This window comes from Xenopus laevis, chromosome 9_10L, assembly GCF_017654675.1.
Source record: "Xenopus laevis strain J_2021 chromosome 9_10L, Xenopus_laevis_v10.1, whole genome shotgun sequence".
NCBI lineage: Eukaryota > Metazoa > Chordata > Amphibia > Anura > Pipidae > Xenopus > Xenopus laevis.
This window is the reverse complement of record NC_054387.1, coordinates 94,007,294-94,033,857: the sequence shown is the minus strand read 5'-3', so window position 1 is coordinate 94,033,857 and position 26,564 is coordinate 94,007,294. Positions and strand designations below refer to the sequence as shown.

The 26,564-nt window shown below is 37.9% G+C and overlaps 1 protein-coding gene across 1 annotated transcript; it reads left to right on the top strand.

The window, feature by feature from the left end:
• The first annotated feature begins 1,090 nt into the window (after positions 1-1,090).
• LOC108701488 (growth/differentiation factor 8) lies at positions 1,091-26,363 on the top strand. Its single transcript, XM_018236231.2, has 3 exons — positions 1,091-1,573; positions 5,739-6,103; positions 24,358-26,363. Exons 1-3 carry the CDS (start codon positions 1,210-1,212, stop codon positions 24,736-24,738), a joined length of 1,110 nt encoding a protein of 369 aa, XP_018091720.1. The 5' UTR covers positions 1,091-1,209; the 3' UTR covers positions 24,739-26,363.
• Positions 26,364-26,564: the final 201 nt, after the last annotated feature.

Genomic DNA, 26,564 nt, shown 5'->3' with positions numbered 1-26,564 from the left:
TATCTTTGCTTTAAACAGAATAGAACAGAACTATGATATCTTCCTAATTACTAAAAATTAATATACATATATATATACATATGGGACCTGTTATCCAGAATGCTTGGGACCTGGGGTTTTCCGGATAAGGGATCTTTCTGTAAGCTGGATCTCTATACCTTAAGGGGCAGATTTATCAAGGGTTGAATTTCGAAGTGATAAATACTTCGAAATTCGACCATCGAATGGCTTTACTTCGACTTCAAATATCGATGTCGAAGTTTTTTTCACAGAATATGACCGTTTTGCGGTCAAAGTAAAATAGTTTGATCGACCGATGAAATCCTTCGAATCGAACAATTCGAAGGATTTCATCCAGTGATCTAACGATTTTTCTTCGACTTTAAAAAACGTAGAAAACTGCTCTAGAAGGTCCCCATAGGCTAACATAGCACTTCGGTAGGTTTAATTTGGCGAAGTATTAAAGTCAAAGTTTTTTTAAAGAGACAGTACTTCGATTATCGAATGGTCGAATATTCAAATGAATTTACTTTGAATCGAAGTCGAAGTCGTAGTATCCCATTCGATGGTCGAAGTATCCAAAAAAATTACTTAGAATTTCAAATTTACTTCGAAAATTCCCTCAAATTCACTTCGACCATTGATAAATCTGCCCCTAAGTCTACTAAATATAATTTTAACATTAAATAAACCCGATAGGATTATTTTATCTTCAAAAAGGATTAATTGTACCTTGAAATAAAGTAGTGTTTTACTATTACAGAGAAAGGGGAAATGTTTACAATTATTTAATTAATAGTCTATGGAGGATGGCCTTTCTGTAATTTGGAACTTTTTTGATAACAGATCCACTAACTGTACAACTTAATTCAGAATTGACCATTCTACTAAAAATATCTTAAATGCTGGAAAACTAACACTGGCATCTCACAAAACTTGCTCTCCTCATGACAGCAAACGTCCTTTTCCAGCTTAATTCATTGTTTGTGTGGCAGCCAATCGACAGTTCTGATGACACAAGCGTAACTTAAGTTGGACTATAAAAGTACATGTGGACTTTGCATGATTTATTAGTGTGACAGACCCCTCTCTTCCCTTTGGCTTTAAACTTTCATTAGGAGTCAGTTTGACTCCACAATAAGGCAACAGGAAAATAAGGGGGGAAAGAAACAAAACAAAAGCCCCAAGAGATTCCGACTACATGAGAACATGATAAATTTACGTGCATGGGGTTGCATTTACTTTTGTATGCTGGTAGTATTTAACCCAGTGGATCTAACAGACAGCAACCGAGCAACAGACAAAGATACATTGTGCAGTGCCTGTACCAGGAGACAGAACAGCAAATCTACAAGGCTTGAAGCTATAAAAATCCAGATACTTAGCAAACTTCAACTGGAGCAGGCACCTAATATTAGCAAGGATACTATAAAATATCTTTTACCCAAAGCACCACCTTTACAAGATTTAATAGACAGATATGATGTTCAAAAAGATGAAAGTAGTGCTGGTCACTTGGAAGAAGATGATTATCATGTCACTGCTGAAACTATTATTATAATGCCTACAGAATGTAAGTTGTGCATGTTTGTTTTTATACTTGCATACAAAATAAATATATGAGATATGTATTGGTTTCCATGTGCATAATGTGACAGTAATTATAACATAATAAATGCATGTTCGCCTTTATTCTCATGCTATTTCTTTAAAATGGGTTTCTATCATATATGATATATATCATATAATTGTTTGAAGCATGCACTGGTTCTTCAGCATTTCCAATTGACAACTGCCTGATATTGCCCTTCCAGGCAATTGCCAAACAAGAGAATGGGAGGTGATTTTGCATCCCTCACCCATGAAGTCCCTTTTAACTGCAGGGACAACGTTTTTAGTCAATGTATCAATACACTTAAAACTGAGCTTTAATACCCAATGAAATGTATGGATGAATTTAGGAGCCCTTGAAAGTTAAAATTCAAAGTTCTGGCACTCTAAACAAAAGTAATACATATTCATTTCCGTTTTTAATATAATATTTGAGCCCAATAACTGATCCTGTCTGTGGTTACTAGAAGCTGATTCTTACAAATGAACCTGGGCCACATTCCATGTCGGTCTGTCCATGCCTTCCTAATATGCTTTCTTCCTTCTCCTGGTATGTTTTTTTCAGGTTAATAAACATCATCTTTTCCGCATTTACCACTGAAAATATTTTCTATCACTAATTCCTTGCGGCAGATTTTTTAAGGTTTGAGATGTGTTTTCCATGAAAATTCGAAAAATTTTCTCGTTTTACTGTACCCCAACCCTGGAAATAGCTTGAATCCGAAAAAACACCCTCTGTCGAGGTCATGTAGTAGTCAATGGCAGAGGTCTCTTGAACCATTTGAAGATGTTAATAGCCTGCATCATGTTCAAGTTTTTTCGGAGGGCTTTGCCTGAAAACTCAAATGATCCAAGCGTTTAGAGTTTTCACAGAATCAAGTTTTTTCCATTTAAGTTTTTTCTTAAATAACTTTGACCTTTGATCAATAACCCCCTAAGTCTTTTCATTTGATGAAAATTCCAGGCAGTCTAGGTTTTACTAATTATTTTTGGTTACTGGAAAGTATTTTTTTACAGAAAACCTGAGCGCAGAGTAATGTATGTTAATTCACTGCACTGATTGCATATGGCTTATCAATGGCAATTTCCAGCAGGTATAGCATGCAGGAATAGTTATTAGCCAAATATACACCCACCAACGTAGCAAAAAATCTAGTCTTCTTTTCATGGAAGAACTCACTTCAATGATTTTGTCAGGATTTAATGGATTTTAAAATGCTTCCTTCACTTTTATAGGCGGATTAAAACAAGCACTTGAGCTTCAATTTGCATTAATTTCTAACATTGCCAACATTTTCTGACATTGCCATACGCTGAAGTGAAACATTTTTTAAAAATAATCTGCACATTCCTTTCTTGTTTAAACAGTGTATAATAACCTGTTTAAAATAAATTGCTGGATTATGAAAGCAGATACTGTATTTACAATTTTTTAGTTCAAAGTATTGATAATTTAACAGAAATATTGTTTTCATAATACAACTTTTTAGCAGCTTAAACTGATTGTCTTCATATGGTATAACTTTTGGCCAGTTGACTAAATTGTGCCCTGTTTTTGTTACTATTTAATTGGACACAATTACTAGGGTACTTTATCCCCTAGGGATTTGGTCTTTTTATGAAAACATCTGTTTACATGTGAATTCACAATCAGTAAAGATGATGTACAATATAAGTGGATGGGAAAGTGCAATTTTGTTTTTTTCTGTAGTAGTTGTCTTCAGTTTATACTGACCTTATACTACCTTGGGGCAAGGTAAACTTGTGTTGGTAATTTGTGCACATATTCACAACAAACTGTGGCTTATAAAGCTCAGTACTATATTATGACTGAACCTATAAATACAATTTGGTATGGTACATTGTACCTATTGTCCCATACACCATAAACACAGGTTTTTTTTAAATGATATGCTGGGGCAGGTATTATTAGAAATAAAACTAACAATAATTTAAAAATTAGATATTCTTGACTATAGGTGTAACTGTGTGTAAAATACATATTGAGTGATCTCTACTATAAAAGTTTTGTTCGGACCAAAATCAAAGACTACTAAAGGCTCATCTGTTTTTAACTTTAGTGAAATGATCTTTTTCAAAGATGAAACTTAATTGAACATAAACTAAATAGACAGTTGTTGCTATCTTTTTGGATAACACTATGGAATATATATATATATATATATATATATATATATATATATATATATATATATATATCTATATATATATATATATATATATATACATATATATATATTAACAATTACAATTTGCTTATTAATCAAGGTTTTAAAAATATGAAGAACCTGCTCCATTACAGTGTTAAAGTGAGTTTTTGGAAGCTTGAAACCTTGGCAAAAATGACAGTGGCATTTAGAATGGAGTTTAGCTGAAGCAATATATTCAAATAGACTAAATGATTGACGACACCCATGTATCTCTATGAAACATTAAAAGGGAAGTAGCCTTAAATCATGTCTTGTTGAGTAGCATGTAGTCTTAGAATTGGAATGTAACTGTTATCTTGGCTGGGGATTCAGCTGCTTAGATATAATGCAGGCAGAAGTGATAATGCTTTTCAATCCAAAGCATCTAAAACATAGTGATCCAGTACCAAAATATGTTTCAGCAATGTTTCATTTACATAGCTTAATGGTCATAACTCTTTTTATGATTTTCCAATTGAGACAGACAGCACCAGCTGCACTACTACCGTGTATGCTCAAGGCTTGTGCTCTACCTTAAGCACAGAATTAGTTGTGCTTCTTAGAAACAGGTAACTTGATGTACAAGCTAGAACTGGAAAACATCCAGTGCCCCACGTCTTCTCAATTTCATCAGTTATAGGCAAGGGCTAACATTTTTATCTGCTGCTATGACAGAAAAATAAATAGCAAATCTGTTTGCTGATAATAAACTTTTCAATAAACTTTTGGAGTGTACAGACCTTCCCATGGCTACTTTCTCAGATTTCAGGTGGTATCCTGTCCCAATTTGCTGTAGTATAAGGGTTCCTTTAAAAAGAGTAATGGCACGGCCAAAGCCATCCAACTTCAAAAAGTTTAATGTTGTTTTATTATTTTTTTCTGCACTACATGTTTCGGATCAACTGATCCTTTATCAGGTGATATACTTTTTGACCTGGGCAGTGTCAATGCCTGTGGTCGTTCCATAATGAATATACGCTCTGTATTACTTCCCCACCCTTGCAACCTAAATAAAATTCACACAGAGTCAAGGATGGATATGAAAGGCCACAGCTTTATTTACATATATAACACTAAACATCAAAATCTGAGGTTCTAAACAGTGCAATAGAAAATCACTATAACCAGCAACTCATAAATGCCTGCAAACCAGAACGCCACCATCCAAAAGGCACAGTCATGCTACTATTGGCAAGGGAAAGTGTTACCCTTACCTGCACTGCTACTTCCAGGAACCAATGCCCATGGAGGTACTAAATACTAAGCAGGGGAAAAATGTGCTCCTTGCCATCTTGCAGGTATTCCCTCCCATTACCAAACTGCAAACCAAACAACAACCCCCCAAACCTCAACAGAGGTGGGAGGGCATTATGTTTCTCCCTGTACATCTAAAATGCAAGAGGAAGAGGAACTTAATGCAACCCCCTCTTATCTCCTCCCTAGCTAGTCCTCCCCTCACCCTTTGCAATCTACCCTTAGTCCCTGTCCTCCCTAACTTACTAGCCCAGTCAGAGCTCCCCCTTTGCCCCTTGGTGTCCAGGAAGCTCGAATACATAAGTATCATGGAATTAGTCAACGGGTTTTCTCCTGCGTATAAACACTAATAATCTTGGGTTTGCACTTTCTAACCACTATACTTGTTTGTGGTGGTCTCCCTACTTTTCAAGTGTTTTTATTGAAAATGAAAATTCTGGTAAAAAAAGGAATTCAGTAAGTGATAATATTTGTGAAATATGCGTGTACTCATACATATATATATATATATATATATATATATATATATATATATATATATTGGGCAGGACCTCATTGTGTATAATAAGTATTGATACGTTAGGTATATATCCTTTCAATTTAGAAATGTAAAATAGGTATACATCATATTTTTACACCAATCTTTTTTTTTTCATTTTACAGCTGCCATATCCATTGACATGAAAGAAAAACCTATATGTTGCTTTTTTAAATTCAGTTCTAAAGTTCAGTTGACTAAAATATCGAAAGCACAGCTCTGGATACATTTAAAGCCTGTTCAAAAACCTACAACAGTTGTTGTGCAGATCTCGAGACTCATTAAGCCTTTGAAAGATGGTACAAGATACATTGGAATCCGCTCACTAAAACTTGAAATGAATCCAGGTTCTGGAACTTGGCAGAGCATAGATGTGAAAACTGTACTGCAAAATTGGCTGAGGCAACCCGAATCCAATCTAGGCATTGAAATAAGAGCATTTGATGGAAATGGGCAGGATCTCGCAGTAACCAGTAATGAAGATGGGCTGGTAGGTCTAACATATATATATATTTCAATTAAGTGAATTTTACAGTGAAATAATCTTATCTTACAGAAATATGCAAATGTTGAACTTTCAGTGGGGATTGAAAACATTCTTTGATTGAATTTGTGAAGGATTAGACATGCTTCATCAAACAATTTTTATTCTGACTGCATCATCTATGGAAAAACATATTTGTGGACATTTCCATTCATTCCAACTTAATGCAGCTAATACCCATTTTATATAAAATCAATGCAGCCTTTCAGAAAGTCATGTTATGCATCGTTTGCCACCAAAAAAACGAACGCACCAACACAGCTACAAGTCTGATATGTTTTGCTCTAAATCTATACCATCTTTAATCCAAGTGGTTGATTTATCCTACAATAATTTTCAGTCTGGTAATGAGTTTCTTTACTAAAGCATGTGTGGTATAAAACTGCCAAGAGATATGGATATAGGGATAATTCTATATGTGCAGTTGCCCTTGTTCCTCAGGATTATGCAAGTTAAGTTCAGCTGAGAAGTGGTAGTGATTTGCATCCATATTGATGCATGTTGGTTTGCTTCTTGTATTTATATCAACTTACCGTTATCTTAAATTTGACTTTCTGCGGCTTTTGTATTATATACACTGTGCTTATGCAGTTTGAGCGTTTGCCAAAAAAGTAAAGTATTTAATAAATTGAATTCTAATTTACAATGTAACTTTATTGATCCGGAATGCTTTAAGTAAGGGCTTACTTATAGTTATTCATACAACCTAGTCATTTTTGTTTTTCAAAGTGTATTTATAAAGCCTGCAGTTGTGCCAACTGCCAATTCCTTTTACAAATGGCATGAGTGTTTTTTGTTAAACATCTTAGCTCTGCTATAACAGTCAATCAGTTGTAACCATTATAATGTACAAGGCTGACAGAGTTATAGGATATAAAATTGTTATGGACAGAAATATGTCCTGAGAGTATCTGTCCCCTCCAAATTGTGGTGAATAAGTTCAGCTAGCTGATAAGAAGGAATGACACTGACACAGACAGTTCAGTATACAAAATGCTTCTCTGCTTTATTCTAAGGCACACAAAGGTTATATAGGCTAAGTGGGGGTTATTACACCCCCGTAAGCTTGCGGTTTTGCTGTATAGCTTCAAATGGAAAAAAAGGTACAACTACAGGGTACTTTATGCGGTTTAATTTAGCAGTCGTCTTCAGGAAACAGGTGCAGAGGGGCATAACCACAACCGTCGTGACCTTCTTAGCACGAGTCTGTTTCTGTGAAGAGGTTCCTCTTCGTTTCATCCTAGCTTGCATCGATATATGGTTTTTGCAAATAGCTGAGCAAGGAAATATAGAAGACACAACACAGTATAACAGTAAAATAGAGTAGTAAAATAGACTTTTTAAATGATAGTAAACAGAATAGACTGACCAGTCCACCACAATCCCCCCTAAAAACGTCTATTTTGCTGTCCCTACCTAGATAGAAGTTAGTAAGCTGCTCCAGAGGGAGTACACCCTAGTGGTGGGTATGATGCTTCAGCGTGGTCTGGAGAGACCGGCACAAAATCAGTGACCAACCCTTCCAACTCAGCTAACAGCACTGTCCTTAAACTAAGCGAGGGAGGGGGTGGGAGTGGGTGGGGTCATAGGAATGTATTGGGAGAGTACAGTGGTCGGAATGTAAGGTAGTGATTGAAGGGCATCAATGAGGGCAGGATCAGATTCATTATCGCTATCCACGTGTGTATCATGGGCATAGGCGTGTCAGAGCCTACGTAGAAAGTGGGTGTGGATAGGACAAAGGTAGGAGTATAGTTAGAAGCAAGGCAAAGTTTACGAATACAAGGGATAAAACAGCAAAATATTAGAGCACATAGAGTAAGAACTATCAGCAGAACTACACCTATTTCAGCAAGCACTTTCTTCCAACCAGTCATCCAGGTGAAAAACTGATCCCATGGGTCAGTGATGCCGGAGTTCCTTTTTAGTTCCTCAGACAGTTCCTCTAATTTCTTAATTGCGATGGAGACAGAGCCATCGGGGCCAGTGTTATCAGGGATATAGGTGCAACAGGTGGAAGATTTGTCAAGGATCTTGCACACCCCACCCTTTTCGGCTAATAACATGTCTGGGGCCAGGCGGTTTTGGAAGGTCATGTGAGAGGTAGCATTTAACTGGTCTGCGATGCCGCGCACGGCATCTCTGGTGTAATTAAAAAAACGTTGTTGGTTATAGTAAATATAGTTAATCCAATCTACATTCTTATTGACTGTAATGAAAAGGAATTGAGATTCAAAACCAGCTGCTACCTGATCCCTGGCTTTAAATTCATTGGGGACACCTCTAGGGACCCCAATAGCGTCAATATATATATGCGGGTCTAAACTACCAAACGGTGTGACATCACGTTTGGTAACAGAATGGACATGAGGAGCGGTAGCGGGAGCGAGTTTAGTCCATGGGATGATATGGAGAGGAATTATGGCTTTGCTTAAAGCACACTGGCCATACCAAGGACTGGGCAAGAGGTTACGGATTTTCATATCACCACATATCCAAAAAACATCGCTGAGCGCCTGGGTTTGGTTTTGCAAGTCAGGGAGTGTACCGTTCAGATACTCGGAACAATAACCGGTTGAGAAATTACCTAGAGGTAGGGCAGAGGCAGAGTACGGGGCCGTGAAACAGGTATAATTTCCAGGATATATAGAGATGCCTGGTGGTGGTGGGGAAACGGAAGGGATGATTGGATAATTAAGCTTCCAGAACTCACAATCTGAATGATTGGTAGAACGGTTAGAGAATAGGCTGATGAAACAATACAGTTCATCTACAGGGATGTGTAACGGGACGGAGCCAAGATGGGGTCTGGCTGCCCCACAAACAAAACAGTTGGTCTTATTATGTTGGGCAGCAGTAAAGTGTATCCACTCCAACCAAACGTTGGAATCACTGAAACCAGTTTCAACAGCTAGGGTATCCGTGAAGGTAGGGTTGGAAATTGCAAGCATACCGGGGAATTTGGGGGTGGGCAAACGGGGGCTAGAAGGTTGTTGAAATGGTGGTGGAATAGGTCCCTTGTATAGATGCATGTCTTGTAGCCGAAATCGAATCAGGAAAGTAGGATAGTTATACCAATAAAGACCGAATACATATGTATCTGAATCTATCGGACTGGGGTCTGTAATGGTTAGAGTAAATTGGGAACTACCCGGGCCAGGACGTAATGTCATGCGTATGAGAAGGGAGCGGTCAGATACTCGTTTGTTTTGAGCACTTTCTGGATAGTAGCCCCAATTGGAATCCCCAGAATTCCAACCAACAGAACCCCAAAATTTGCAATCGTCTCCAAATTGATGGTCAGTAACACAAATGTACCCAGAAGTGGTTCTAATGAGGTGGGGGGTAAGGCTGGATGTGGGAAATGGCCCAAACTGATTACCCAGACTCAAAGGGGAGAAAGTGAAGGATGCGACTTTCGTGTTGGAGGAGTTGTACCAAAAAGTACTAACACCCGACCCATCCTTAGTTATGGCCACCTGGCCAGATGGACGGTTGTAAATAACTAATTGCCCCCCCCCCGGCCCCACAGACCAAGAAAAGGATATAGAGGAAGTTCATGGTGCTACAGGGGAGTCCGGAGGGACAGACTTTTTGCAGTGGGATGCGTGGATCCAGGTGGTTTTGCCGTCCAATTTCACAGAGGTGGCTGTAGTCAGTAGGACTTGGAACGGACCGTCAAATCGGGGCTCGAGTGAGGATTTACGTAGAAATTTCTTGACAAGAACCCAATCACCTGGAACCAACGAATGGGAACCTTCCACAGAAGTAGGATCTGGAATAGAAGAGAACACCTGACCATGCACTTTAGATAATTCATTAGACAATTGACATATATAATCAGTAAGAACATCAGATTGCAACTGTAGGGTTTGTGGGAAATAACACCCTAGTCTAGGGGCAGATCCAAACAGGATTTCAAAAGGAGAAAGATTGTTATCCCCCCTCGGTGTGTACCTAACACTGAAAAGGGCAATAGGCAGGCTGTCAGGCCACAACATACCCGAGTCCTGTGACATTTTTAACATTTTGGTTTTGAGAGTACCATTCATGCGTTTGACTTTGCCACTACTTTGGGGGTGATAAGGTGTATGGAAATGAAGGGTTACTCCAAGTGCTGTCCAAATGTCCTTAGTGACAGATGCCGTGAAAGCTGGACCCTGATCGCTTTCGATCACTTCGGGTACTCCAAATCGGCAAACAATTTCAGAAAGTAATTTTTTAGCAGTGGTTTTTGCGGTCATATTGGCCACGGGAAAAGCTTCTGGCCATCCTGAGAACATATCTACGATGACTAACACATATTCAAATCTCCCGCATCTCGGCATCTGTATATGATCTATTTGTATGCGTTGAAAAGGATACTGAGGTTTAGCTAAATGCGAGACAGGTGGTTTTTCCAGACGTCCTGGGTTACATTTGGCGCAGATGGCGCAGGCCGCGGTGTAATTCCGGGTGAGGGTAGTGATTCCTGGAGCGAAATAAAGTTTGGAGATCAGGTTATTCATCAGATTCTTAGAAACGTGCGTAGGGCCATGAGCCCATTGAACTAGAGATGGATAAAGGTTTCTGGGAATGCACGGTTTCTTGTTGCAGGAATATAAACCGTCTTTGCAAGTCGCGCCTTTGCTTAGCCAGCCGTTGATCTCCTCGGTGGGGGCCGAAGTTTGGCAGACTTTTAGTTTGTCAATACTGTCCAAAAATGAGACTTGGAGTAAGGGTGTAGACATGGCCATAGCCGGTGGATCGGGTAAAGGAGCAACAGCGATTTCCTTAGCAGCTGTATCAGCTAGATGGTTTCCAATAGCCTCGGGCGAGGTGAGCCTGCCGTGAGCTTTTATTTTTAACACGGCAACTTGTGAGTCAGTGCTTCCATGAGATCGGCGACGGATTTGCCAGTGGGAGCTGAAGGGACCGGGTGGTGGGTTTTGGGGATCAGGAGGGGGTGGAGGTGGCCAATGGTCGTCATTGTTGCGTGGTTGATATGGGCGTCTGGGGGCCTTGCAGTCCCGACTTACATGTCCGAAACGGTCACAGTTAAAACATTTTCGTTTAGCTTTGCAGTCCCTGGAACTATGTCCCGTCTTCTTACAATTACGGCATGTCACATTCTCGCCTTTTTGGTTCCCACTAAGACTACTATCAGTTAACATCAAGGGAGTAGCCTTGTTGGTCATCTGCTGAGAGGCTTCTAAACCCTTGGCTACCAGGGCCAGCGTCTCAATGGGTAAAGTACGGTATTCTGGTCTGGCTGTAATTAGACCCTTACGTAAGTGTTCCTGCAGGCCAGTCACGAAGGCAGAGGACAACATCTGCGTATGGGTCTTATTGTGGCGACTAAATCCTAAGTCTATGAATACTTGCAACATCCGGACTTGGTACTTCTCTACAGATTCGAATTTGTCCTGGACCATGTCGTGAATGCTAATGGCCTGATCTGCCAGCCTATTCTGAGCCCAGGATTTAATTTGATCACAGAACTCCACCCCTGACTCGTAACTAGTGGTGTCCCTGCTTCGACATGGGCCAAGCGCCGTTTGCATAACGGGCCAATAGGCATCCCCAGCTTTTATTTCGCATAGACTCTCTAGATCTTTCCAAGTAGCTGAATAATTTTTCTGGATTTGGGACAACCTGCGATAGAATTGCATGGGTTGGTGATCGGGGTCAGGTAGTTGGGCCAGGAGGGTAGACGCTTGGGAGGGGGTAAAAGTGACATATAAAGCAGGTCCACTCATGGTTTGCATCCCTCCTCCCCGTCCATTATTCGAGGCAAAAGAGTCCTCATCACCGGGATCGAAAGCAGGTAATACATAAGGTGAACGATCCCTGAGGGGCTCCTTTTTATTACCCGACTGGAGGGGAGTACTCATATGTGTTAAGGTCTCGCCTATCTCATTCAAAATCTTCCACTGCTCCGCCCTTGCATCCCTTTGTAATTGGGCGACCCTCCCTTTCATCTGTCGGTCCTTGGGGATGGTTCCCAGAAGCCCTGGAGTGGTGGAAGTAACTCTAGACCCCCCGTCATCTGAACCCCCCCCCTGTAGCCCCATCCGCCTCATCACCTGACAACATAATGTGAGTTAAACTCGACACCGGTAGATAGTACGCGCCTTCAGGAGTCAAAACTGGATATAATGGCGTTACCCCACCCTTTGTCAATATGCTGGTGGGGGGCCCCTCATCAGTAACAACCTGTGAAGTTTCAGTAACTTTTGTTTCTTTATCAACAGGAAAATCAGGCGGACCATGAGGCAACTCTTGTGATCCGTCCTTATGGAGTGGAGCGGGGTTGGGAGCAGTAGTATTGACCATACAGTGGAAAGGGGGTTCTCTATGGTATAAATATTTGATATTCCCATCTGATTGGACAACTCTTTGTTCTGACCACCCCTCCCTCTGCAATCCCTTTGCAACCCTGAACCACGCTTGTGCACTGGATAAAAGACCTTTATCCTGGAGAACACCCTTTTGTTCTCGCACTATACTATACCAGGAATCCGGCTGTAGCCGGGGTCCCTTTAAGTTCAGATTACATAATTTGGCCAATTTAATGTAATCGTCGACCGGTTTTTTCCCTTCCCGACGTTTGACTATTTCAGACGCCGAGATCCCTTTTGGGTCTGGTCCCCCCCCTGTTTTTGATTGCTCATTTCCCATTACTTGCGCAGTAAGCCTTCGCAAAATGCGTTTGCACTTGTCAGGAGTTGTTTAGCCTTACTGCACCGTACGCGTATCAAATCTAATATCTCTGATTCTAAGTAATCGGTAGCGGGATGATAGGTGCAGACCGAGGGACTGAGTCCGTGGTCAAAAGCAGATTTCCTTATCTCAAATAGACTATGCCCCCAATTGTCATCTAACTCGACAGGGAAATGAACATTAAGTCGATACACATGAGTTTCTGAGATGTCAAGGAATTCGGGCCTGTTTCGGGAACGATGGGATGTCTGCCTAATTCTTCCTTTAAATAACCCTTAGTCTTAACGCTAGTTAAACGATAACCTCTCTCCGCTATGATGAACACAAGACCACACACGCACTCTGGACAGGACATCGGACACACAATACAATACAATGACGTCCACAAAAGGAACAACAACCTCGATACTGGTGGGTCTTCTGACTATCTCAACTAAAAGACAACAGGGACAAGCCGCCACGGAGTGGACACGTTTGTCCTTCCGATCAATTGACACGCTCCCACGTTTGAGAGATAACCAATTGACACGCTCCCACGTTTGGGAGACAATTTATATATACACACTTCCCGGGATCGACACCTTTGTTCGGGACACGTTTGTCCCTCCCCCCGGAGCAGACACTACTGAAACTCCTCGACCAGTATCTACTCAACACTTTGTTTCGGTCCCACGTTTGGGACACTGGGGCCGACACGTTTGTCCCCCCACAAAGTGTCAGAACCTATGTATATCCAGTTGTCGCCTGTTACCCGAAGTATTATCCTATCCTATCTTTCTATATTTCCCTCCACCAGTAAGGAGTTAACAGACAATAAACATGAACCATAGATTAACAGGGGACAAGATACTCTTATACAGGTTAGGTAAATGGCATCAGGCAAGATGTTACCTGTCTTTGCTGGCTGCTAAAAGTCGATATGGGCAACTGACACCATCAACAGTAGGTATAGGTATGACACAGGCAAGAAACTAATAACATAGGTCTTACCTGTGTCCCGGAGGTGATCAGTCTCCGTCCTTCCCTCTGCTGGGCGACTGCTGTCCGTGGCATCGGCTAGTGGTCAGCCAGAACCTGATGCCCCACGTTGAGCACCAATTGTTATGGACAGAAATATGTCCTGAGAGTATCTGTCCCCTCCAAATTGTGGTGAATAAGTTCAGCTAGCTGATAAGAAGGAATGACACTGACACAGACAGTTCAGTATACAAAATGCTTCTCTGCTTTATTCTAAGGCACACAAAGGTTATATAGGCTAAGTGGGGGTTATTACACCCCCGTAAGCTTGCGGTTTTGCTGTATAGCTTCAAATGGAAAAAAAGGTACAACTACAAGGTACTTTATGCGGTTTAATTTAGCAGTCGTCTTCAGGAAACAGGTGCAGAGGGGCATAACCACAACCGTCGTAACCTTCTTAGCACGAGTTTCTGTTTCTGTGAAGAGTTTCCTCTTGGTTTCATCCTAGCTTGCATCGATATATGGTTTTTGCAAATAGCTGAGCAAGGAAATATAGAAGACACACACAGTATAACAGTAAAATAGACTTTTTAAATGATAGTAAACAGAATAGACTGACCAGTCCACCACAAAAGACCACAGTGGTCCATAAAATAGTGATATGTGTTTTAAGTAAAATTTAATGTATATACACTTTCTTATAGCTAATTTTCTCTGCTTATCGCACTTTGATGGTGGTGTCACAGTTAGTTGTAGTTGCCATTTAACAAAGGCTGTGGATTGAGAGGAACAATTGTTCTCTTTCTTTAATGAATAGTTTGTGGAATCCGTATGTCCTGTGACTTTTCTCCTGCTTGCTTTCTTTCTCCTGATTCCGCTTGATTGCTCACTTTTCTGTAGTTTTGATACATTTATGATAAGCACTATGTTTATTCTACACTTCTGATCAATGTGAGGGCAATTTAATGTGTGAGAATCCATTATGAGGTATGCATTTTATTTTGGCACCAAACACCCAGACTAACACTTGGATTTGTTTAGGGTGTGAGTGTTGTGTTATCTTGATCTGTGCTTTAATATAGCTCTGTCTCATTTCGGAAAACTAGAGAGGGCTGTGGCTTACTTAGTATTCATATAAATATATATATATATATATATATATATATATATATATATATATATATATATATATATATGGATTCCAATGGTTCCAGCACGCCGACGCTGAGGTATAATATACCCAGGTGCTATTCCATGCCAAATATTCAGTAATCCGTAGAATCAGGAATGCACACTGGGAATTTAAAATATCTTCATCTTTATTAAATCATCTTTAAAAAGAACAGGTCAACGTTTCGGTCCCCTGCTTGGACCTTTATCAAGACCCTTGATAAAGGTCCAAGCAGGGGACCGAAACGTTGACCTGTTCTTTTTAAAGATGGTTTAATAAAGATGAACATATTTTAAATTCCCAGTGTGCATTCCTGATTCTACGGATTACTGAATATTTGGCATGGAATATATATATATATATAATGTAAATATGTATTGTGTCCCACTCAGGAGACCTTTTTAAGACATTTAGACCAAACACAACTTCCCCAAAACCTAATGACCCAGTGTTGCAAAAATCAATAATCAAATGGAGTGTACAAACAATTTTTTTTAAAACTGAACCTCATTGACTGTGTTTCTTGAATACAGTGTAAGTTGGTCAGTAATACAATAAATTTAAGTAAAATATCCCTTCTGTTAGGAGTTCAAATGTGTGCTGGAAATTATACATCAAACCACCAAAAGACCAAGATCAGTAAGACAGAAATCAAGAAAAATAGACAGTAGACCGGTAGACATAGGTCTCGAATACTAAATCACTCCCAGTCATTCCTGTCCATCACAGCTATGCCATCTTATGGTTTCATCAGGCAATCTGCCCTGGCACAATTCTATAAGCAAGCCACTAACATGTATAAAATATACTCACACAAAATTATGTTATATTAGGCTCACTCCATTTGATTATACAACAGATGTGTGACATGTTTTTGAAACTGTAGGTTATTAGGTTGAGAAAAAGCTCCTGAGTGGGACATGTTTGCTTAAAAACTGGAAGATTCCCTGGAGTGCTACGGGAAGGCCTTCTCCCATAGACTATATTTTAATCAATAATTCTAATTTTTAAAAATTAGTTCCTAAAAGAGTACCTTTTTGTTGACCCCAGTTAAGGTATAATTAATCCTCACTGGAGACAAAACAATCCTCTTGGGTTTAATTAATGCTTAGATGATTTTTTTATTAGAGTTAAAGTATGAAGATCAAAATTACAGAAAGATCCCTTTTCCCGGAAAAACCTGTATGTTCAACACAAGACCTATTTTTTGAACACATGCTGAACTAGGGAGTATACTGCCCCTTTAAGAATTTAATAAGAATACTTGTAACCAATGCGGAATTGAGCCTCAGTTCCTTATAAGGAGCACCTTTTGTATATGCTTTTGTTTACAGTTTTAAGCATTAGGTTTAATTTTTCAGTTCTTATGCATGTTACAGATTGCATTGGCTGATATGGGTTTTTACCATTTTTCTTTTATCTGCAACATGATCCGGGTTTCAGCTTTCACAAAGAAAGAAACTGTATGTCGATTGCTTAGAAGATGTACCTTACGCACGACAGGCCCCCTTAACATGGTCGGATAGATCAAATCAATCTCTCAAGAGATAATCTGTTATAGTTTCAAGGCATCTATAGATCAAGTGATATTGGGGGTGCCAATGTGTTAAGCACCCCCTCCAATAAATATAATCGTTAACCTTATACAGTGGCCTATAATAATTTTCTGATGTTCCAGAAATTCTCTGCTTTGTTCTGGATGCAGAGTAGAGTAAAAAATCACAATTCTAAGGGGCCCATTTGGTAACAATAGAATTTCTTACCAAAAAATTCATGGTTTTTAAATTTTTTTAAAACTTTTTAAAATAAAAAAGATTTATTAAGGGACCTTGATTTATTAAGGGACCTTGATTTTTTGTGGTCGAGTTTTTAAATGGGAAAACTTGAATTTTTAGAGATTTATGACCCAAAGCTGCTAAAAATCCAATATACTCCAGCCAGGTCATGTAAAAATGGCAGATATCCCTTTTACAATTTGAAGATGTTTCTTGACATCTGCGCTAGTTTTCATACCAAATTGGGGTTTTCGGGCAACAACGATTTGGTGTCAAATTCAAAAAAGCTGTATTTTTCTAAATTTTGTCAAGAATTTACCATCACTGACTTTTTTGAGCTGATTATTTGATAAATGAGATCAATTTGTGGATGAGAGTTAGGCTGACCTTGTTTTAATAAAAAAAGTTAGATATATTCGAGTTTTATTAAATACTCCACTAAGTGTAAAAACCATGAAAACTTCTACTACAAAATTTCACTAGGTAAAAGTTGTCAAGGTCCTATAGAAGTCAATGGGAGCTGCGCTGATTCTATTTGACTGTTTTACATCAATTTAGACTTTTACAATTGTCCAAAAAAAATTGATTTTTTTTGAGGATTTAGAGGTATTCATATTTTTTTCTGATCATATTTTCTGATCGTATTTTCTGTTCATACTGTTTTTATTCAGATCTTGACATAGTTTTAGAGAAAGTGAGTTTAATTGTGGTTTCAAAACCTCCTTTAAAAATAGGCCTCCACATTGGGGATCTTAATTTACTGCACATAAGCACTGTCCAAGACTCTAGAGAGGATCACTGGGGGTGGGGTTTGTTAGTGGAATGTGTTAGTGGAATCTGGGTAAACCACAAATTTCTTGCCAGTACTGTTTAATCCACATGTTTAACAGCTAGATTTGCAGTAAGTGTTTTGGGGTGTCCAAATTTCTATTTCTTTGTCAACCTTGTCTCCTAATAATCTTATATTTTTTACATAATGAAGCCCTGTCATTTTATATATTTGGTTTATTATAAACACTAAATTTGCAACTGGGCAGTAACCATAGCAACCAAATCACAGAAACACTGAAATAAATCATCTGATTGGTTGCCATTGGTAACTGCCCAGGTGCAAATTTGCCCAATGTTAATAAGAAATGAGAGCATATGAGCAGAATAAATAATCAATAGCTTTCATTATTATTATTTTTAAATTTGAAAAGTCCAGATGTAGGTACATGACCCATGAGTCCTTGAACTTGCCACATGCAAATAGATTAGTCCTTTCTCTCTGTGTTTCTCTAATGCTTCTCAACAGGTAACATCCCCATTCTGGTTGTTAGACTTATAAATATTGCAGATATATATATGTGATCTAATACCTGTGTGTTTATGTTTGTATACAATATAAATATAGTGCATATAATAGGAAGCCCTTTGTAGTGTGAATTATCTGTACAGTAGTATAAGTCTTTATTCTGGATATATAAAAGGACAGAGTTGTGTTTAATAATTCATTTGGCAATTTTTTATGCCTTTTAACGTGGAAATTAATTAATAGTAAGGTGTCTGTTTAAGTACACCAGATTTGGACAAAACCTAAAACCATCACTTAGGATTTTGAAAAGCTTGCACTGAATCTGAATAAGAAAATTATAGCAAGGAAGGGGAAAATAATATTGCTATTTCTTCTGATTATGTGACCTGCTATAAAAGGCTCGGATTTAGCTCAATCTGTGATTTGGTACATCGCTAGTTTATATCAAAGGAGTTGTTCTTTACATGTCATATTTTGTGATGACCCTAGTTAATGGTTTATCTAATTTATATATGTTACCATAACATTAAGGGGTGATATTTACTAAAACTCAAATTTATCTCATCTATATATTAAACTAAGCTCGACCAAACTTCCATTTACAATTTTAACTTATTTATTAAAACAGCTTGAAAAATTCATTGCGAGAAAAGACTCTATAAAATCGAGCAAAAACTCGAATCGTACTAATTTTTTCTGATGCCTGAAACACTTAATTTTTAGGGTTATAGCCCAAAAACCCCAAATCTTCTCACTGGAATAAAAAAATATTTTGCATCTCTTTCAATAATGTGTGTTTAAGCACAGAAGACCAACACTGCATTCCACATGTAGCCTTATTGGCCTAATTTTCATTAACTTAATCTCAAAGTAACAAAAAAACCTAGCTGAGAGGCCCATAGCAGCCTTACATACTTAGTAGATGAGGGAGGCTAAAAAAGACACCTGTCTTTCAAGTTTAACCTATATGACAAAGTGAAACCATCCTAACTACTAGTTGATTTTGAGGAAGTTGTAAAAAAAAATCCTTTACAGCAGCAAAAATTAATAAGAGAGGGAGGATATACTCACAATTCACCCCAGTCCACAGGTGCAAATCCATGAGATTTGAGCCTACGAGTAAGTGCCCCAACAGGCACGAAACATGTTAGGCTGCTGTCTACAATGTCTTAATAAATATTTTGTACTTTTTTACTACTTTTACTGATTTTTGGAGGGACTCACAATTGTTATGGTTTCTCGCAGTCCTTGGATCAACTTCGTACAAGAGTTAATTTCAGTGACTTGGTATTTTCTCAACTTTCTAAACGATCTTTCTAGAAACTATCTAATGTATCAAACAATATAACAGGCAAAAAAATCTTTCCACAACTTAAAGGAGGTGTAAAGCTTAACTAAAGAAGTAGCTAGAAATGCTGTACATTATGTTTTGTGCTTCTGTAGCAGCCCAAGGCAACCACAGCCCTTTAGCAGTAAGCATCTGTGTCTCCAAATACACCCAAGTAGCTCCCCAACTTCTTTTTTGCTGATTCACTGCCCATGCTCGTTGCTGCTGTTGGTTACTGAGCTTAGGGACTGGCTCAAAATATACAGTACACATACAATATAAATGTCACAATATAAGGCTGATTAGTAATTAATAATTACTACATGGTTAGTAATTATTAATTACTAATTAGTAATTAATAATTACTACATGGCAGCACAGAAACCAGTGCAACTAACATAACAATGTAATAATCAGTCCTGTAGTATCATCTTATATTACAGACCAACCTCATTTTCTGCTTGATAATTTGCAACAACCCCTAAGCTTATCTTCTCAACAGCTGCTCAGAGCCCACTGAGCATGTGAGTGTCGCAGACACTTTCCACAATGGTGACCCCCTGTGACAAGTTTGAAGTCCTGGATCATTGCTGCTATTGGAAAGCTGAAACTTTAGGCTGGTGCAATAATTTCAGTATATAAAATCTGGTGTAGTTCTCCCTTAAGATGGAACCTCCTATCCTTTTATCTGAATGGATAACCTTGTGATCACTGTAAGGACCCAATGGTGAATAAAGTATCCGAGAGTTTATTTTATGATCCCCTTGTATAGTTGATCATTTCCCTCCTTAAGCACCTCTTCTCCGTTGTATCTATACGAAATGGTCTATATGAAAAAGTGTAAATAGAAAGTATTACTAGTTTATATACAGAATAATATGAGGATTTTAAAAGTAACCCTGGAGTTCAATGACCTATACAAAACCTTGATATGGTGGTCATGGAACTCCTTGGTCACTTATAATATCCTTATAATACACAAAAGCCATGAATATCTTGTAAATTCTATCCTTATAAACAGTAAGTTCTGATGTCATCAGTTATAAACGGTGAGTTCTGATGTCATCACATGACACACTGAAACTTGTGTATTATAATAAATAAAGTACCCACAGTTGCAAAATATGAGGATATTAGAGGTTACCTCGGAGTTCCATGACCTTCGGCCTTGTGCTTTTATATGGTCATGAAACTCCTCTGTAACTTATAATATCCTTATATTTTACAAGAGGGGGTACTTTATTCACTATATGATTTACAATAAGGGCTACTTTATTGCCTTTCTAATTACAAATTTTCATATAAACCACTGTTCACAGAAGATTGTGATTGGGAGGACTAGGGGAGTATTGCACATCAAAATCTTTTCCTGCATCCTGCCCACCTACATAAAATTTCAGAACCAGGGTAAAACTTTTAGAAAGGGCAAAACCCCCCTGGTTTCCCCAGTTCATTATCCGATCTAGGTCATACAGTGGACTTTTTGAACTTAAGATTTACCTTATTATATAAGTGGCTGCTTGCTTTTGGTATATAAGGTGTTAAAATTCCCAAGAAGGAAATGTACCTCCCTATTATGTGCTATTTATTAAGCACTCAAAAATGCTGCTGAAAGAACTTGAGGCATAAGCAAACATGTTTTTTTATTTATTTTTTTTATGTAAAAATTCAGGGAAACCCACTTCCACTGTCATATTACAGGATTTGTATAACCTTTAAAGTATATACTATAAGTTAAATTACATGGGGAGGGTTATTTACTAAAATCCAAATGTATCTAATTATTTAAAAAACCACAACCAATACCCGATTTGACCTTATTTGTTATTAAAAAAGCTTGATTTAATAACTTTAAAGGGGTTATGTACTAAGATCGAATTTATCTCACTTTTTCAATTAAAAAAGTCCAACCAAACTAGAATCTACGATTTTACCTTATTTATTAATAAAAAAGCACAATGTAATCGGTTTGGGTAAAACTTTGATAAAATTGAGCGAAAACCTAGAATTTTTCGGATTTTTGCCTGAAAAGCCTGAAATTATCGGTTTCCAGGCTAATTCCAGTGCAGACAACAGAAATGTCCAAATAGGATAGGGACCCCTCCTTTTCACTTTTATACAACCGTGTTAGGTCTGAGATGGCAGAATTTCGGATTCTGGATTTTTGCAGCATCAGGTTTTTATACAGTAAATTTTAATATAAATTTGCCCCATGAAGCCCGACGGGAGTTTAGTAAATAACCTAAACATCAGTGCATAACAATCTCCTTTCTGTGTAATAAGAAAAGGATAATAAAATAACAGGGTGCTGCTCAGACTGTGCAGATTTCTCACACAGCAGCCATCTTGGGATGCACCATGTGCCCCGTGGGGCTTCACCAGGGCCGCCATCAGAAATCACGGGGCCCCGCATTGCAAAATTTTCTGGGCCCCCTGGCTCCGCCCACCCCAGATCCCGCCCCCACCCCACATTAAAAAGTCCACACAGACACCAGCGCTAAAAACATCATCTTTCTATTCAGGTCCTCCCTTATACATATTCCAGTCTCTTATTTAAATCAGTGCATGGTTGCTAGGGAAATTTAGACCCTGGCAACCAGATTATATAAATGGCAAACTGGAGAGCTGCTGAATAAAAAGCTAAATAAGTCAAAAACCACAAAAAATAAAAACCCAATTACAAATTGTCTCAGAATATCCCTCTCTACATCATACTAACAGTTAATGTAAAGGTGAACAACCCCTTTAACTGACCTTCAAGCTAGGCTTTTTATTTCTTTAGTAATGGCTGCTTACGGTTCTATTACAAAAATTTTACTTTTTTTTAACTGATAGAATAAGCAAGCAACATGATCACTAGAAAGATCTGCCAAATAATAAGTACAAAAGACATACTAGGATAGAATGACAGCAACACACTAGGCTGGTGCTAAAATAATTACACAAATACAGGCTGGAAAGAGAGGCTTCCAGTGCCAATGTTACAATACCTGACTCTTGCTCAGTTTGGAGTTACAGGGTTAAACGTTTCTGCTCCTTTCCCCCTCCCTCCTTCTCTCCCCGCCCACATCAGCCTCAGCCTGTCAGCAGCAGCAGCAGCACGGAAGAGCAGGGGAATGTACTTGCCGCACGGAACTTAGTGAGTGACAATTCAGCAGCGTGAGCAGCAGCAGGTCTTTGGCGCGGCTTTGGATCTTCAGCTGCACCGTGACCTTCGGCGCTGTTAAGGGGGGCCGGCTAATTTGAAAAGTGTAACACCGCCGAGCCGGGCCCCCCTTCAGCCCCGGGCCCGGTACAGCTGTACCCCCAGTGCCCCCCTGATGGCGGCCCTGGGCTTCACTATAAACTATCCTGCAATGCAAACTCAGTAAAGTTGTTGTACAACACACAGTGACTATAGCAGAGGCTATACAACTTACTGCAGGGTTAAAATTAGAACGGAACATGACACTTTTTCATGAACAGAACAGTGACAGAGCTATTACCTCATCCATAGATTTTGGAAGGGACCAGATCATTTGCCAATATTCACAAGGAGGTTTAGGGAAAGCCCATTACAAAGTTTGGTAAATATTCTGGTAAATATTCTTCACTGATTTTGTCTATGATGTTAAACAAAGATGTTTAACTTATGTCAGAAATAATTTTTAAACTGTTTGGTCCTAATAAACAGTAACATAATAATTTCACAGGTTGCCATCCTGACAACATATTGGTACAAGCCAAAGGCTTTCCTTCCTATCACTGATTTAACTTTTAACAAACTAAAAATATTTGGTGAAGATACATTCACTCGGTTAGATTTATATCAAAGCTGCCTAACGGGAAGGCAAAAAAAAACTGAAGCTTCTCCAAACTGGTGATAGTTTCAGATACATTTTTTTTGTCTTCTAGATAAACTAGCATTTTTTACGAGTTTGACTTGGATATAAAAGTTGTACTTGATTTCCCCTCAATTTCACCCACAATGTCACTATTTGTTTGCTTTACTGAGCAAGGGACAGTTTGGGAAAGTAAGATTAATGTCAAAATGTAAGATTAGACCTCACTACAGAAAAACTCACCCACTTTCTATTCAATCCTATGGGATTTCTAAAATCGTATTCATCAATGGATGAAATTTAGAGTTCACCATTCCCACAGGAATGAATAGAAAGTGAATGAGTTTTTCTCTGGAAAACTCTAATCTCACATTTTGATAAATCTGTTCTATACTGTTTTGGCTTGTTAATGGCCCTTTTCCTCTTAGGACCATATTGAATTTGATGAGAATAATAATATTTTATGGGTTTTTATAGAATTTTGAGTGATATTTATAGGGGAACTATCGCAAAAATGAAAATTTCAGCATACTGAAATAAGAAACTTTCTAAATACAATCAATCAAAAATTATGTACCGTTTTTGAAATAATCAAGTCTATCTTCACTATCCCTCTCTCAGCATCTGTTTCTCTTCATTCTCTCTTCATGCAGCAGTTGGGTGTCAGATGTTCATTGACAGATCCTTTTGCCTAGAAGATTTATTAGAGCTCATGCTATTAAAATCACCATAAATCCTGTCTCTCTACATGCAGAATTTGTGCAAAAGACAGTTATTTTATTAGATTATGTTTGTACTGGAATCAGTGTGAGCTCTAATGCATATGCTACGAAAGGAAGCCTTCTTATAAGATATATTGGATCATTCATCCGACACCCAACTGCTAGAAAGTTTAGAAAGTTTCTTATTTAATTATGATGAAGCTTTTATGGGTTTTCCCATAGACTTCAGCAGAGTTTTCATGTGATAAACAGTGTGATAAGTTTTTCTCATTGAATTACATCTGGCTCTAATCTATTGGCTCCATGAGAAAATCTGGAATTAAATTAGAGATAAGCTTTTCTCATCAAACTGAATCTGGGACTTAGTATATAAAATTATTTTATTTAATTGAAAAAATTACATGACTGCTTTTCTTCCTTTCCAACAGAGTCCATTTATGGAGGTCAAGATTATAGACACACCAAAACGATTCAGAAGAGACTCAGGTCTTGACTGTGATGAGTATTCAACTGAAACAATGTGCTGCCGATACCCATTAACAGTTGATTTTGAGGCATTTGGTTGGGACTGGGTGGTTGCCCCAAAGAGATATAATGCTAACTACTGCTCTGGAGAATGTGGAATTGAATTTCTACAGAAATACCCACACGGTCATGTTGTTAATCAAGCTAACCCCAAAGGTCCTACAGGTCCATGTTGTTCCCCAACCAAAATGTCCTCCCTAAATATGCTATATTTTAATGATGATGCAGAAGTGATCCAGGGAAAGATTCCAGCCATGGTAATTGATCGTTGTGGGTGCATATAAGCATTCCTATTGTCCATCATGCCATGAGATAAAAATGATAATTCAGGCAAGTATACACTTCTTTTCATATAATAGATATAATACAGAACAGCATATAGTAATTGCTGTAGCACTGCGAGAATTCTATTTGGAGCTGTAAGAAGAAACCATACTACCATATAAAATACAATTAAAAATGTATAACATAATTGTTAATAATATCACTCAGCTTAACTATGAATATTACGACATTTTATAGTAACTTCACTTTTGAAAGAAATTTCCAACACAAATTCATAAAAAGTATATCTATATGTCAGTGCACGTACTTCTAAAAAACTTGAATACATAACACGGAACAAAAATTCCATGCAAGTAAAATGCACACATTTCAGATGTATCATGGCATGGATAACATTTTATACTTGGCAGATATTACTTATACAGTATATGGTGTTAAAGACAGGTAAATTCTACAGTATATGGTTTGGCAAAATGAGACTGGTTAGCTAAAGACTGGTATTTTATTTTATTAGACAAATAGTAAGGGGATTAAGTTTATATGTGTTTTTTAACTGGCAAAATGGAGTATAGAAATAAATGTATTTGCTATGGTCACTTTAAATCGTATTGCCCATTTATTTGCTGGGTACATTACCCTTGAAAAACATGCATGTTGCAATTGTTTGGTCCACTTAAGGAAAAGTGGTATTTTGGTAAGTGTATTAACTAAAATGCTACAAAATACAAGCATACTTTTTTTTTTTATAGGTTTTAGTCATTTATATCTATATATAATATACAGCATATAAATTCAAATCCTTCCTTTGAATGGAATTGGAACATTTTTTTTATACAGGAAAACTGTTTTGGTGCTGTAAGTGGAAACCACCACCATGGGAAATGCCCATCTAAGAATGTTTATGCATCTAAATAAAAGTCAGAAAAGCTAATTTTGTGGCGCAATATACATTATACCCTTGTAAATTGGACTTCTAATGAAGTGTATTCTACATATTATTTTAATTTTAAAAAGATCTATATTTTGTTTTTATTGTCATTATTATTATTATCAATCATCATCAATCATTTTTATTTAACCCTTATTAAATTCCCCAACAATCAATTTGTTCAAACAGAGATAATGATAAAGCCCTGCAGTCCAAGCTTCAAGGTTTCAGATAAGGAGTGGCCCATTATACTAAAGAGTCGGTAGTTTATTCTGAAAACATATTGTATCAATTATTTAAATTTTTATAAAATCCAAAAAAAACACATATTGAGAAATAACAACACTTTGGGGTCTGTTTATGAAGCCTCAATTTTTCTCTTCAAGTTTTTAGGGGGAAAACGTAAGTTTTTTTCGAGATTTATTATGCTCCAAAGCTGCTAAAAATCGGAATCCAAAAATACTCTACCTAAAATCTGTTGAAGTCATGTAATAGTCAATGTCCCTTTTACAATTTGAAGATGTTTCTTGCTTTCATGATCTTCAAGGGTTTCAGGCTTGTTTTAGTTCGATAATCCAAGAAAGTCAAGTTTTTCTGGCGTCAAATCGAAAAAAGTTGTATAATTCGACCATCAAATCAAAAAAGTTGCATGATTTAATTTGACACATGATTTTGTTGTGACTTTTTCCCACGCCAACTTTTTTGAGTTTATTTTATTTTAGTAAAAAAAATGAGCAATTTGAGTCTTAGTAAATACCCCCCTAAATTTAACAAATGAAACATCTTAGGCTTTTTGCATGAAAATAATGAAAAAGTAGAAGAGTAATCATTGTGACCATAAGTTTGTTAGTGCTTGACCTTTATGATGATAGTGTAAGTAAAATCATAATGCTACCT